At 36.3% G+C, this 16507-nt stretch overlaps 1 protein-coding gene across 8 annotated transcripts in view; it reads left to right on the top strand.

Moving 5' to 3' along the window:
- TFG (trafficking from ER to golgi regulator) overlaps positions 1-16507 on the top strand; it is a 32725-nt gene that overhangs the window by 13353 nt on the left and 2865 nt on the right. For 6 of the 8 annotated variants that reach the window (XM_028119188.2, XM_028119190.2, XM_028119192.2 and 3 more), the window contains 3 exons: positions 3708-3875; positions 7276-7416; positions 13991-14098. In XM_028119188.2, coding sequence (XP_027974989.1) covers positions 3708-3875; positions 7276-7416; positions 13991-14098 — 417 coding nt within the window. The remainder of the gene's footprint in view (positions 1-3707; positions 3876-7275; positions 7417-13990; positions 14099-16507) is intronic. The other 2 variants (XM_088024346.1, XM_028119194.2) reach the window with 1 other exon arrangement.

Here is a 16507-nt window from a genome sequence, read left to right on the forward strand (position 1 = left end):
TCTGCTAGTATTCAAACCTGCCGTCCTTTAGGATTACCAGGAAATTTTATTTTACCAGTTCCTGGATCTCATTATAGACCTATTAGAAGGCAGGGATCAGGAATCCCATTTTTAAAGTGCGCTCTGGTTGATTCTTTACAACTAGTCTTAAACCCCTGGATTTATGAATAGGTTAGTTTTCAAACCCCTTTGACTCTTTTGGACCCATTTCATTTTAATAATTAATGCACCTTAGGAATTGCAATTATTTCATGAGTTTTATGTGGCATATGAAGTAGTTTTAAATAAAATAAGATTACTACGTTCAAATGGTATATTGTAAAGTTTATCTTAAACACAATTTTTAATCATATGCAAAGAGAAACTTATTTTTTTTCCATTTTATAGATGACATGTACTGTTTATATTAAAGCAAGGTTTATTGACAAATTTGGAACTGATGTAAAGTTTTTGGACCAAATATATTTAACAGTGTAGACTGAGGTTTATGTATTAGGGCTTGAAAGTAGATTTTAAAAAAACTGCTTTCTTCAACTTTTTTTTTTTTTTTTAAGATTTTATTTATTTGTCAGAGAGTGTGCACACAAGCAGGGAGAGGGGCAGGCAGAGGGAGAAGCAGGCTCCCCATGGAGCAAGGCACCTGGGTCGCAGGATGCTGGGATCTGAAGCTGAAGGCAGATACTTAACTGACTGAGCCACCCAGGTTTCCCAAGCTCTCTTCAATTTTTAATATTCTTAGATCTGGCACTTAAAAAACTTACGTGGTTTCTTTCTTTTTTTTTTTTTTTTTTTTTTTACAATTTTTGTGTTTGCATTTAAATTACATGCTTAAAACCGTCTATATTATGAAATAGTAATCTTTTTATAGAGTTATCCAGACTATAACGGGCTTAATAGAAGATGATTTTGTGGGAGGAGCGTCTCGGTGGCTCAGTCGTTAAGCATCTGCCTTCGGCTCAGGTCATGATCCCAGGGTCCTGGGATCGAGCCTCTGCTCGGCGGGAAGCCTGCTTCTCCCTCTCCCTCTGCTGCTCCCCCTGCTTGTGTTCCCTCTCTTGCTGTGTCTCTCTCTGTCAAATAAATAAATAAAATCTTAAAAAAAAAAGATTTTGTAGGGAAGTGGCATTTTATAATCCCTTGCAGCCATTAGAGTCTCAGAAATTGTATTTTTGGCTCCATTTAAAGTTTGGAGTTTTCTTTCTTTAGTTTAGATATAGTGTAAATAAAACTGCATTTTCTTTAATTTGCCTCTTCCTCTCTTCCTCCAGCTATGTGGAATTTTATTAATAGTAGATTCTCAATAAATATTTGCTGATTAGTAATTTCTAGTTCCACCTCTGTATTTCAGAACATATTGGAGATTGGCTGAACTACTATAATAAGATCTAACTGGCCTTTTTAAGATGAAACTTTTTATATTTCAGGTCAAAGCAAATGGCCTGGCAAAAAGCTCCAACTTTAGGTCAAGAATCTGAAAAAAACTTTTGACCATTTTGTCAGAAGAATTCATAGATGCTGACACAACAATATTTGCTGATAATTTCAGGGGATTTAAGCATCTGTAGAATGTTACGAAAATTCAGCAAGTGTAGCCAGTACTGTGCAGAAATAACCTATAGTAGCCTGTGTTCTGCTATAAGGAATAGAATTACAAGCTTTCAGGTTTGGTGAAACAACCTTTCTGTTCTATTTCTTGCCACTATATTTACTACATCTCTTTATTAACCTTTTATTTTCATATGTTTTATTATTGACTTCTCACCGATGTTAATGTAGAAGATGTTAAAACTGGTTTCTTCTCTGCATCTTGGAAATTAAATCACATATTGTTTCTTTGTGTGGCCTCCCTTCTTGTCAGGTACCCTATCCCAGTTATCTAATGAGTTGAATAATACATTCTGTGCTTTAGTTTTACAGACGGTTGTAATTTATTTTTTGTTTCCTCTCCTGTACTTAGCAAGATCACTTACCTCTTGACCACCTGCCTTCTATGAAATTGCCTAAGCTTCTAAGCTTTTAGAACATATCCGGACTTAATAATCAGGAAAATAGCATAAAATAAACCAAAAATATCCTACACCAGAAACTGAAAGTCTGGTCTACAAAACAGTGTTGCCAGTCAGCTGTCAATACTCTTTAGAACAATATGGCTTGCCCTCACCCAGAAATATGTGGTTACCTATGTTCTTCAGTGGTCTACCTCTGCAGTCAATTCTTGGTTCTTGGACACTTGCTTCCTCTCTGAGGAACATGATATAGGCTATCTTGGATACTGGATTGACCTGTTGCAGTAGCTGTAGCAGCTAATGGGCTAGTAGGAGCAACTAGCAGGCTAGTGGGCATATAGTATTGTGTTTCCTGATGGATTTAGTTTGTAGTAAGTAGAAGGATGCACAGGTAGTGGAAGGTAGTAGTGTGAGAGGGAATAACTTACAAGATTGGTGTGATATGCTTTTGGGGTGTAGCCTTGGAATTAGGAATTAGGAAGAAAATTGGTGGGGAATATGAATACCTTATTTTAAAGGAGTACCTGTAGGAGTTTTCTTCCAGAAATGGAGGAAATATTAGTGTAACCAGAGGAATGATAGGGATGAATAGGAGCTGCAAGCCCATGTGTGCTTATATTCTATTTAGTACTTCCTGTTTTTCACAAGATACATTTTGTCTTGATCACAGAGATAATCTAATAACTGGGGTTTATTCTGTTACCAAGTAAATGTTCATTTACTTGGTAACAGAAAAAAGTAATTGTTAATTGAGTAAATGGTTAGCAGCATTCTTTTTTGTTTACTTATTTTGTTTTTGATATCTTTTTTTAATTTTTGTTAGCTTTTTGGTTTCAGGTTCCTATTTGTAAAATGTGGGTTATTTTTGAATCCCTTTTCTTTCACAGTGTAGTGGTAAAATGCCTGTTGAGTACTTTAGTATCCTTAGAAGAAAAGCATGGTTTTAAATTTACATGCTCATATTTAAAATTTTATTTTTCTATTTAAAAAAAATAATTCATTATGGAAAGATATACAAAAGTAGACATAGTACTCTAATGAATCTTGTGAACCCACCCCAATTTCAGTAATTATCAACTCATAGTATCATATCATCTAGACTCCCATACATTTCCACCCCTATTATTTTGAGCAAATCTCAGACGCATCATGATTTTCAACTGTAATAAAGTATTTTAAGGGAGACATAGCAAATTAAAAGGATGTGTTTCATGTATTAGTTGGTTTGAGATTTCTATGTAATTAATAATAAACAAATAGACAAGTAGAAATAAAACATAAGAGTTGATCTCGTAACTTCAGTTAAGCTTCTTTATCCTTTTGTAAAATGAAGCGTTAGTGTTCAGTAAATATCTGATTGTAGGCTATATGTCGGTCATGGGGCTCCAGAAAAGGGGGCAAAGTGTTTTTCTCTGTTAAGGAGCTCGTATTTTTTTTTTCCTTATGTAATAATTCTTAGGGAAGGAGATAGACAAAACTTTTTTGAAAAAGTTGGTTTTTAAAATTTCTTTTTAATCCTTTTTTCTGATTTTAAAAAATCCAAGTATAAAGAGGAAAGTAGAATTAACAGTTATCCTGTGTTCAGAGATACTTCTGAACATTTCAGACTATATGCACATATATTTTTCCCTATTTTGTATTTTTTAGGCCTCACTAAGTATAGATAAAATGGAAACAAGTTTTTGTTTATTCCTCTCATAGATACTGTGGATGGTAGGGATGAAAAGCCTGCTGCTTCTGATTCTTCTGGAAAACAGTCTACTCAGGTTATGGCAGCAAGTATGTCAGCTTTTGATCCTTTAAAAAACCAAGATGAAATCAATAAAAATGTCATGTCAGCGTTTGGCTTAACAGATGATCAGGTTTCAGGTAAGTGAATTCCCCCCTCCCATCCTTCATTCCCTCTCTCCTTCCTTCCTTCTCCTTTCCTTCTTTAATAGAAGAATAACAGATACAGTGATGTGCACAAATCTTAAAGGTTCAGTTTAATAAATTTTTACTTTTGTATATACCTGTATAAAACACAAAGATCTAGATGATTTCCAGCACCTGGAAAGCTTTCTTAAGCACTCTTCCTGTCGTAGAACCCTACCCTATAAAGAATAACCACTGTTTGGTGTAGGTAAATTTTATCAAAAGTGGAATTCAGAAAGTTTATATTTTTTAAAAGAATCTGAACCATTTTATAATCTTATTTCAGATTTGTTGTAGGATTTAAATTATATTTGATGTCTTCTCTCTTTGGATGTTAAACTAGAGAAATTGAAATTTAAATGTAGATTTTTGGTTAAAGTGCTTTTGTGTGGAAACTGCTGTTGTATGAATGGTTTTAACCTTAAAACAGCACCTATACTATGATTTCTTCTTTTTACTTTTGGCTATCATTTCTTCAATATTTTTTTCTGCTTTCTCTCTCTTTGTATTCTAATTACACATACAGCTCTAGAATTTTCATTTGATTCTTTGTATAGTTTATTTTTTTCTTTTGAGATTCCTTACCTTTGCATTAAGACTGTATTTTCCTTTAACTCATTGATGCATTTTTAATTCTTTAAAAATACTTATAATTTTTAAAAATAAAAATATAATAGCTGCTCAATGTTTGTCTGCTTCATCCAACATCTGGGCCTATTTGGAGTCCACTTTCTTTTGCCTGCCTTTTTACTCTGAGTGTGGGTCACATTTTCCTGTTTCTTTGCATATCTGATAATTTTTTATTGAAAACTGGACATTACAGTTAATGTGTTGTAGTGACTGGCTTTTTGTTACTATTTCTCTGGCAAGGAGTTAACTTGTTTGGATTCAGACTATTCATTCTTTGTTCCCATGGAATATAGCAGCTAATATCTCTGCTCGGCCCTTTGAACTCTTGGTGCTGCTTTTTTTCCTGAGCCCTCTTACGTGTCCGCCTCTTAATTCTGTGGCCCACTGAGGATTTTAGGCAGAGCTTATACTTAGTTTTTAGGTCTCATTCCTTTGGTAGCTCTCTTAATGCAGGGATTTTCCCCTTCAGATTTCCAGCTAGTTGGCCAGCCATGAAGTTCACACTATGGCTTTCTTCTGTTGGGGCTGCAGAGGTCAGGGCTTGCAATTCTTAGCCACTGTAATTCCATTGGGGGTAAACTTTTCTGGTTTCTTGCTGATATTTGGTTGGCTTCCAGTGATTTCAAATAGTTGTTTTCTACTATTTTGTCCAGGGTTTTGGTTGTTACCTCTGACCATTTACTTTGCCATCATTCATAACTGGAAATATAGGATTCAGTCTATTGATTTTATTTTTCTTTGAGACTTCTATGGGACTATTCACTAAGGAGAATTGTGTGAAATTCTGGAAAGACAAATATGTGTATATGATGTATGTTCTTGGCAAACGAAGACATCACACAAGTGATACATCTGAAAAACCCTTTGTAGAGCAACTGAAATTTGAGTTAATAGTACAGCTTCTTCATATTTAAGACTTCAAGAAATGGCAGATAGAGGAGTCAATAGTTATATATAGGGGTCAGGCTTAAAATTTTGATTAGAATATAGTATATGCCACACCAGAATAACATGATTAATATGATTCACGTTATTTGAAGGCCATTTTTCTGTTAGCCTTGTATGTTGAAGAAAAACTGTACATATAGAAAATGCCAGGATACTTTGTAATTATTCAGGTCTGCTGTTGTGAAAGCTTGACTGCAATAGTGAATGTGGACATGGGAAGGAGGAATAGAATATTACAAAGATAGGATGGACAACATTAATAGGTTACATACAAGAGGAAGAGAGGGATCAAAATAACACTATTTTAGGTCAGTAACAGTGTCTTTTGTAGGAGAGTAGATGTATTTATCTACATTATGTAAATATCAGTAACATGAGCACTTGACCATTTTACTCTGGTAACCATCCATTTCTCTTTCATTACCACTATGTTATCCTAGTTTAGTTCTCATCAGTACCTGGACTACCGTTTGGTCAGCTACAAAGTTGCCTAATAACAGTGCTGAGTTCTGGGATGCACCAGTGCAGAGGATAGAGGTTTGCCCTCAGGGAACTTAGCTAGTAATAGCAAGTCCCTATGTGGAACTTTCTAAATGATTATCACTTTCATAAGCTCTTAGGATATAAGACTTTTATAAGTATTTGCTATAAGCTCTTGTTAACTCCTGATCCTTACAGTAACCTTAATGAAGTAGAAGTTATTTCTTTTGTACAGATGAGGAAACTGAGGCACAGAAGGAGATGAAGTAGTGTGTCCAGGATTAGAGAGCTACTAAGTGGCAACACTGGCATTTGAACCTAGGCAGTCTGGCTACATAATTTGTGCTTTTAAGCACTCTTCTGTATTGCCCAACAGAAAGAACTTAAAGGAGTAAACCTATCTATAGTTGTCTTTGGAGTGTCTTTTTTGACTGTCACAGGATTGGAACTGTAGCGAATTTTTTCCATTTACTTCTTCATTACTTTAGAAGAATTTGAGTGGCTCCAAGAATTTGAGAGGTAGTCTTTGAAAGGCAGACAAAAAGAAACAGAAAGGAGCCTGGCCCAGAGAGCTTGTATAACCTAAGAGGAAGATGGGAACTGTTCAGAAATGCAAAGTAGAAGTGGGTAAGGGTCATAATAAAAGTATACTTTATAGAAGTTCACAAATGGAAGAAAGGATTCATGGGTGAAGAAGCCTCCCTGGAAATGTGGAGTAGTACCTGGGATTTAAAGAATATTATATTTAGATACATGAAAGTGGGACTGGAGGGAACAGTGATACATGCAGAGAGAAAAAATATTAGATACATTGTGGCACTAGGAAATAGGTTAGTTTCGGCTGAAGGGGGCTTGTGGGAGGAGGAATTGTGAGAAAATAATGTTTGGACCCTTGAACACCAAACTAGAGGGTTGAACTTGATTTATGGGCAGTGGAAACCCAATGAAGAATGAAATATTTTTGGTTGATCTACAACATAAATTAGATAGCATGAGGTAGAGGATAGTGGTATTGCAGAGATGAGTTTTGATTTTTGCAGGGGGAGGTTAGGACTTAGGAATATAACAGTGTACACTTTATAGGGAAGGATTTCCAGTCGTCGCTTTGGATTCTTAAGAGAGTGCTTGCAAAGGGAAAAATGAAGTAGACACATTCACTGTAAAAGACTGCTTTTGTGGTTATGCTTATTCTGTAGTATTTTTCATTTTTAGGATCTTTTTAAGCAGACTTACTAACTGAGCTTGCTGGGGAAAGGGCTTGTATTAGAGACTGAACTGACTTGTCATGACCATTTAGGGCCACCCAGTGCTCCTGCAGAAGACCGTTCAGGAACCCCCGACAGCATTGCTTCCTCCTCCTCTGCAGCTCATCCGCCAGGAGTTCAGCCACAGCAGCCCCCGTATACAGGAGCTCAGACACAAGCAGGTCAGAGTGAAGGTAAAATAGAAATAAGAGCACCTATTTGGGGAGGTAAATGTGCAGAGATGTTTATGGCAGCATTGTTGGTGATGGTAAAGAGCTTACATAAGCATTCATGCTATGAATACAGTTGCAGAAATTTTTGATCTGGTACGGTATGCTTTTGGGTTAGAAGTCAGGTATGCTTCTGATTATTGAAAAGAAAAAAAAACGCTGAAAAAGTGCTTATGGGAATATAAATACATGGTAAAAGATCAGGAAGGATTCATATCAGTCACCAGTCAGTGGTAACCAGGGGGGCAGAGGTGACCCACTGAGGTGGCATTTCATTTTGCATTACACTTAAGGTGCCATTCTGTTTCCGTCTCCTTTCCCTTCTTGCATCTATGTATTATTTTTGTAATTGGAAAGATTTTTAAAATAGAGGTAAAGCATAACTTTAGTTTTTTGAAAGATAAATAGCCCTTTAAATTTTTGCGCAGTTAGCGGTATGTCTTTTGTGGAAAAAAGCAGTGTGTTTTAAATCAAACTTCTCTTCTCTAAATGATGTGTCCTTGGATGAACAATTTAATCTCTCTGGGTTTTGATATTCTGTCACTGTAAATTATGAAAATTGGACAAAACTAGTGGTTTTAAAAGAATGTCTCTAGTGCCGAATAAAACATAACTTGAATGCTGAGTATTTAAACAGATAAAAGGCTCATTACCTGGTTGAAGGGGATTGAGAGGCCACAAGCTCGGGACAGCAGGCACTGAAGTTTAAGAACTATACACATTCCACTTTAAAACAAACACCAGGTGGTGCTCTGACTTTTTATAAAGGGGCCGAGTGGTGGTATGGTGCATTTTCAGCACCAGAAGTAAGTGACTGAGTTTATCAATCATACTTAAAAAAAAAAAAAAATTCATAGCCTCAAAGGAATGGAGCACTTAGGTAATAGAGTCCTATTCGTCTTGTGGCTTTATTTTAGAGTCGTCCTTTTGGATGAATTCTAGGCCTTAGGGTCTAGCAGGTGGCAGTTTGCTGATGAGTGGGTAGTTTGGGAAGAATTTCTTACCGCTTCAGCCTCTTCTCAGCCAACTTTAGTTATAGTTTAACTTCACTTTGTATTAAGCTGAAACTGCCCAAACTGGAACAAACTGGAACAGAAGCGGGTGTGGTCTGAAACAGGGAGGCAAACGCCAGCGTTTGGATATGATGGGAGTTTAGTGGTTACTTAAATTCCATAGAAGGGGCCTTGGAATTGTAAATAGTTTTCCTAAGGATTTTAGGTTTTTTTTTTTAAGATTTTATTTATTTATTTGACAGAGAGATCACAAGTGGGCAGACGGGCAGGCAGAGGTAGAGGGAGAAGCAGACTCCCTGCTGAGCAGGGAGCCCGATGTGCGGCTCGATCCCAGGACCCTGGGATCATGACCTGAGCCGAAGGCAGACGCTTAACCAACTGTGCCACCTAGGCGCCACAAGGATTTTAGTCTTAATATGTTCTTCAGTTCAGGTGAACTGACATCGGCTTTTTTTTTTTTTTTTTTTTAATCCCATCTTAAGCAGTGTATACTGTTGTAGAACAACAGTTGGAAGGATAATTGTACCAAATAATGTTCGCTTGTTCACTTATAAAGGAATGAGATTTAATGCTCTCTTAATGTCTCTCACATTATTTTATGTTTATTTTAATTGAAAAATTGTAAGTAGGTAAAAATTTTAAAATATAAAAAGATAAACAGTGAAAATTCAAATATTCTCTCCCACCTCTGACCCCTAGCAACCAAGTTCCTTTTTCCAGAGGCATCAGGTTAACACTGTTTGATATGCACTGAATTCCTTTAGGGTGGCATTGACTGTGTGCCTTACTGAAACTGTTTTGTTTGTTTTGTTTTTTTTTTAGTTTACATTAAAACATATACTATAAAAATTGTACAGTTGTTAGTATGTGACATCAATCACTAGTATTCTGGAGGTGAATCTCTAGATCAGTGCTGTCCAGAAGAAATACAGTGGAAGTCATAAGTAATTTTTTTTAATTCATCACATTTAAGAAAGTTTTTAAAAAGGTAAAGCTAATGTTAATTATACATTTTATTTAATGCAGTATCTGGTGTATCAACATGTAATTATCATTAAGTTACTAATGTTTTATATTCTGTTTTTTTGTATTGCACATTGGAAATCTAGGGTGTGACACCACTTAGAAACACTTCAAAAACACTTACAGGATGTTTAGTTAAGACTAGCTGCATTTCAGGGCGCCTGGGTGGCTCAGTTGGTTAAGCGACTGCCTTCGGCTCAGGTCATGATCCTGGAGTCCCGGGATCAAGTCCCGCATCAGGCTCCCTGCTCAGCAGGGAGTCTGCTTCTCCCTCTGACCCTCCCCCCTCTCATGCTCGCTCGCTCTCTATCTCATTCTGTCAAATAAATAAATAAATCTTAAAAAAAAAAATTGTCTTTAAAAAAAAAAAAAAAGACTAGCTGCATTTCAGGTGCTTTAGTAGCCTGGCTACTGCCTGTTTTATTGGATAGCACAGCTCTGGGTTAAGATGTCAGTTATTTATAGGATAAATTGTAGGCTATTTTAATGAACACTTTTTGACATGTTGATGTACAATAAGTCCCTGACATCACCAGTTAGTTAGATCAGCTGCTGGTTAGAATTTGAATAGAATATTCATCAAAAATCTATTACTAATAATAGGTTAACATAGCAGTCTCTTATAATAGAATATGAAATAATCTAAAAACAAATCTGAGTTGTTTTACTTAAGTACCTTAAAAGGGATCTTGGAATTGTAACTTTTACCCCCAAGGATTTCAGTCTTAGTATGTTTGATTAAAAAGATCAACAAAATGTTGAGCGTCATGAAAAGAAATGAAGTGGACAGTATTATCCTTTTTCATATAAAGCAGGTGCCTCTGTTATTGGAAAACTATGCAGTTGAGTAGTTGCCAAAAATATGGAGATAAGTGGTGAGGTTACAGAGAAGAGCATTAAAAATCATCAGAGACCAGGAGGTATTGCTGTTTGACAAACCAAAAAGGTGAAAAGAATATAATTAAAATATATAAAATCCTGTGATGAGATAATATGACCTAAATAGTCTTTTAAAATCACTTTTATTATAAAATTTTGAAACCTAAACAGTAGAGCTAGAATAATGGACTCCTCATGGATCCATCATGCAGCCTCAACACTTACCAGTGTTTTAAATTTCTTTTTTCATCTATCCTTCCTGCCCCTCCCTCCTTTTTTAATTTGCTGGGGTATTTTAAATCTAATCCTACCTGTTATTTCACTCAATTATTTCAGTATGCATGTCTACTGATAAGCTTTTCTTTTAACATAACAACTATGCTGTTACACCTAACAAAATTAAGTGATTCTTAATGTCATTACATACTAGTCTATATTTGAATTTCCTTAATTGTCTCATAATTATCTATTACAGCAGTGGCTTGTTCAAATTAGAAGTATAACTAGATTCACATTTTTCATTTGAGTATGTGTCTTATTTTTCAATAGCTGTCACCCCTACATGTTTCCAAAGTTAAAAACTACGTATTTTAATTATCAGCTGCTGTGTAACAATTTATCCCAAAACAGGTGCTTAAAACCACAAACATTTATTATCTCATGCAGTTTGAAAGAGTCAGGGATCTAGGAGCAGCTTAGGTAGGTGGTTTGTCTCTGAGTCTTTCGTGAGGTTGTGGTCCTTGGAAGCTTAATCTGAGCTAGAGGATCCTCTTCTAAGATGACTCTCATGTAGTTGTTGCCAGGAGGCTTCGGTTCCTCACATGGACCTCTCCTAGGCTGCTTAGGTGACCTCATGCCACGGCAGCTCCCAGCAGAGAGTGAATGAATGATCAGGAGAAAGTTAAGGTAGAAAGTGGCTGTCTTTTATAACCTGTCCTCAGAAATGTCGTGATTTCTGCGCTCTTCTTTTGATATATACAGGTCAGCCCTATTGAGTGTGAGAAGGGGACTGCACAGGAGAGTAAATACTCATGTGTTTATGGCTTACTCTTTGCTCTTTTTGTATTGTGAAGTTAATCTTATTTCTAAAAATGTAAAGGATACGAGGAGCTCATGGACAGGAGTCCCATGTGAGTGCTCTGTGTGCAGGGGCTAGTCCCGGAGGCTGGCTACCACTCTGTGTAACAAAGTGCAGTCCCAGGAGGTTCACAGTGACACTCTACTTCATCCTCATCTCTTTCTTCCCCGCGGTAGTAGATTTTATGACGTTTACTTTAATCTGGTGATTCTTCCTGAAAATATAATTCACAAAACTTATATATATATATATGTATTTTACTCAAAACACAGCTTACTCTAAACTCTGTCTCTACCTTGCGTTCTCACTTAGTAATATATCCCATAGTTCTCTTCTTAATGAGTATGTGAAGTTATTCCTCATTTTTTACAACTAAACACAGACTCCTTAATTACATTTTTAGGATATTGTAACAGTCTGTTTTGGACTTGAATGAAGTAAGTAAAAGGAATACTTTGTGTGGAGATAGTAATAAACCTCTGAAACTTTTAACTCCAGAGGTGACATTTTCATAATGGGTTTATAGCAGCTTAGGGAAAAAATAGAATATGTGCTTGCTTTAAGAATAGTTATTATACCTGTCAGTTTTTATTGAGGAAAACAATTATGCTGTAAAATCACTGATGGCAACAGCCTATTTTTTTTTTTTAAGATTTTATTTGTTTGACAGAGAGCGCAAGCAGGGGGAGTGGCAGGCAGAGGGAGAGGGAGAAGCAGGCCCTCCCGCTGAGCAGGGAACCCAGTGTGGGGCTTGATCCCAGGACCTGGGAACATGACCTGAGCTGAAGGCAGTTGCTTAACCTACTGAGCCACCCAGGTGCCCCGATGGCAACAGCCTGTTACATGGAGTCTTAATCTCCGCTTTTTTGATGATACCTAAGCTAATATTTATATTAAATGAGGTAATGTATACAGAACTTCTTTTAAACTAAAGCTCTAGAGTTTTGCCTGCATTCCAGTGATGGTTCATATTAGCTGTATTGACCTCAGGTAAATTGCTTAATTTTTCTGTATCTGAAATAGGGATTGCTAATAAGGTTTACTCCCCCTGCCATGTATTTATTGCCTCTTTTTTTTGTATTGTAGAGTTAATTATTCTAATTTCTCAGAATTAGAACCTATTATCATAATGCTGTACATATTTTTCTCTTTTGATTATATTTCTGTACCAGATTCTGATTACTTCTGTTCTGAAATTTAGTTATGAAATACAATCTGGGATTAAGGTGGTATCTTCCAGGGTAGTTAACTCCTGTACTACCTTTTGTACTACCTGTAAGTCTTAAACCATTAGGAAAGCATTTAAGAAACTTTTGTCAGGTTTTTTTGTTTTATTTGGGAAGAGGATTAATAGTTTAAAAATAGTTAAGTAGATTTTATTTCTATCATAAAATGCAGATGACTGCTTGCTAGGAAATAAGCTGGCTGTAAATACAGGCATATCTCATTCAGTGCTGCAGTACATAGGGCTGAGTGGGGAGCCCAGTGGAGTGGGCTCTATTCCTCGATTTCAGGCTGTGAGTGCTAGCTGCCAATTGTACCTCAGTTTGAGTGGTGGCACTAAGATAATGTGACTTTTTCACTTGTCCCTTTCTGCCAGAAATATGCTAATACTCATAATCTTTTGATTAACAGCAGGTAGTTTGAATATTTTTGAAAGACTTAGCCAGTATATAATTAAAGATTTAAATATTAACTAGATATTAAAATGCACATTTTATTGCTACTCTAGGTATTAGAGTCTATAATACCAATAATACCACCATTAGAACAAGAGTAGAGATGAGAAAGATGTGAACCAGTAAATCCTCATTTAGAAATCAATAGTATTAAGTGTGTCCAAAAGGTTTTTCTGTAGGAACTGTGATCTCCTGACCCGAAACAGGACTCTCATTTCCCAGTATACATCCCCAATGTTAAACAGGTCTGCCATTTTCAAAAAAGTGTGCAGTGAGGGACCATTTAGGCTTTATCAGATTGCGCATGATGGGTGAGGATATTCGTAAGATGGAAAAACAAACTGTTGGAAGATGCCACAGGTGTCTTTGAGGTCTGCCATGAAAGGTGTCGCATAGTTCCTTGTTACCAGAGAGTCCATTCAGATGGTAACAAAGGTTCAGACCGTTAGAATAAATACAGTGCTTTGGGAGAGATTTAGGAGCTGCCGGTTGTATTTGTTCCTTTTCTCAGATTTTTATTTCTTGATTTTTGACTTGGTTGATTTTTTACTGAGCATTAGCAGTACCTATCTGTTGGTAGTTGGGTTCGAAAGCATTTGTTTTTCCAGAATTTATGAAGTGACCGCACTAGTGGTGTTTGCTGCAGCTGAGAGTTCTCTGCCGCTAATCCACAGCAGAGCAGCTACATTTGTTCAGTTGTTCATGCTTCTCTATTTCGCAGCACTTAAAGGGGAACAAACACATTCTTGTGTCTTGTTACTAAGTGTACTTATGTGTTTGGGTGGGGAGAGAATTAAATTGTGCTTTGAAAGTATTTCTCTCTGCCAAATTAAACCTGCCTCTTTTCCTTGTCTTGTATTTTTTAGGTCAGATGTACCAGCAGTACCCGCAGCAGGCCGGCTATGGTGCTCAGCAGCCACCCCAGCCGCCCCAGCCACCCCAGCCACCCCAGCAGTACGGTATCCAGTATTCAGGTGAGCGCGTGTCCAGAGGGAGGTGACTTATTGATTGTGAGCTGTTCCTGTACTCATTAAACTTGAATCCTTTCCTCTTAACTCCTTGGTTTGTAATACTTACTTACATTGTCATAGGAGGTGTTAAGTATTTATTTGTGGGAGGAAATAATATTTGCTTATTTTTAAGTATTTTGCATGAATATTTTATTATAAATCAACATTTCAGTCAACAGTCATAGATGATTTTGTAATAACTTATAGTTTGAAAACATTTTTAACGCAAGCTATCTCATACTGATATGATCTCCTTATCTCTCGGGTGATTTAGAACAGCAAAAATGCAAGATTTTTTCACCCATTATATGTCACATATAATTCCAGTGTACTGTAAAAATATTAACATTTTCCTCCTACATGAAAAGGCAGTCTTAATAAATAACCAAATTAAGCTACTTAGGTGTTTAAATCTCCCAGAGTATGTAGGAATACCAAAAATAGGCCAAAAAAATAGACGTGTGTCAAATGTAATCCAGGCAGCTAAGAACATTGAATATAGTTGTTTTAAATAGGCATTCTGGGTATTTTCTTTTACCTTCTGTCCACTGAAGATTATCCATATTTAAATATGAAATCTCTCTAATGTAGCTTTGACCATGATGATTATAAATCACGTAATTTTACATTTGTTAGAGAGTTTACGTTTAACTTACGTTTCACAGCCAAAGATTTAAGTATCAAAAGTTCATGTAATTAAAAATAATTTATCTAAGTTGAATCTTGCCAGAATTTTGTTTTACAGAGTTTTATAGTTCAACTGGAGCAGGAATTAGCAAACTGTAGCCACGGGCCAAATGTGGCACGTCACCAGTTTTTGTGAATTAAGTTTTATTGGAGCACATCTACACCTGTTCATTTTTGTGCTGTCTGTTGCTCTGTTGTGGCAGAGCTGAGTAGTTGCAGCAGAGACTGGCCCACAAAACCTAGAATATTTACTCTCAGGCTCTTCACAGAAAAAAGTAGGTCATGACTCCTGCACTAGACCATAAAATTCTATCTTTAGTTGGAGTTTTGACATACTTTCACGCATATGGCAATTTTTATTTGGATTATATTTGCTATAGAGTGATTTAACCTATAGCTGCTAGTTTATGTAAAGTAAGTGGGATGAATTTAAACTTGGATTATAATATTAGGATTATTTTAGGTTTGCAGTCCTTTAAGGTCAGAGTGTTATAAATTATATAATTTATAGAAATAATATCAGAACTGAAAAGGCCTAGTCATCATTCTAATCCAGGGGATTTCAACTCCCTCTGTGCTTCAGAATCACCTGGAGAGTTTTTTTTTTTTTTTTTTTTTTAATGAAAGTTACAGGTGCCTAGGCTCTACTCCCAGAAATTTTGTTTGATTTGATTAGAAGTGGGACTCAGGCTTTGATATTTTAAAAGCATTGCAGGTCATTCTAAAGTGCAGGCAGGGTTGGAAACCATTTGTCTTTGTGTCACCCACTCATTTTATAAATGAGGCAGTTAGGGTTCAAAGAGGTTGTGACACTTGGAAGGACACAACAGCCATTCAGTGGGGGAACTCAGTCAGAGCCAGTGTACTTGACTTTGCTGTTAATTATTTATATCATTCTGCATTCTCCAGCCTAGACCAGTGGTAGCAGACTTACCTGCCATAAAAGGCTAGGTAGTAAATATTTTAGACTTTGTGGATCATAACGATCCCTTGTCCTACACTACTCATTAATTTTTTTAAAAAGCCCGTAATTTCCATTTCTTGAGATTTTTGTTCACCAAAGTTTTTCAAGGGAGAGGGTGGGGCTATACACATAATAGAAGCATTGCCACATTATGATCAAAGACTAATAGGTTGCTAATGAAATGGCATTAGGCCCATAGGAGTTATTCCCTCTGTTGAGAAATAATTAAGGATCTGGTTGTTCCCAGACTTAGTTAAAAATCCAGTCTAGATTTCAGCTGCCAGGATGAAAAGGCAGCAGCATTTTGCTCATAGTCTTAACTTGTATAGACATTTTCAGTGTAAGAGCTGAGTCCTTCTGTTTCTCCAAAAACTTACAGTAAAAAAATGAAGCGGATAAATTTTATGTAGAAGATAGAAGTTGTATGACATTCAAGATTTTATCATGAATTGACTTCAATATTTGGATGCTACCATAAGTAAAATGCCTTAGATACTTGATTTACTTATTAAAAGTTAAGCTTGTTAATGATTTTAGTCAGTCTTCACTGGAGTAAAATTTAGTTTTCAAATCATCATCTTTGTATTTCTGATCCCACTAGTCCTATTAACTTGAATTTGATTGGGAGATGTGGAAATAGTCAACTAAATACTCTGCTTGGAGACTGTAAGTGGTGGTGGTAACATTGGACCATTTTTGACACTGTTGGTTTGGCAGTTTCC

The sequence above is a fragment of the Eumetopias jubatus genome, unplaced genomic scaffold (assembly GCF_037043125.1).
Source record: "Eumetopias jubatus isolate StellerSeaLion01/CBP00866 unplaced genomic scaffold, mEumJub1_p1.0 scaffold_1, whole genome shotgun sequence".
Taxonomy (NCBI): domain Eukaryota; kingdom Metazoa; phylum Chordata; class Mammalia; order Carnivora; family Otariidae; genus Eumetopias; species Eumetopias jubatus.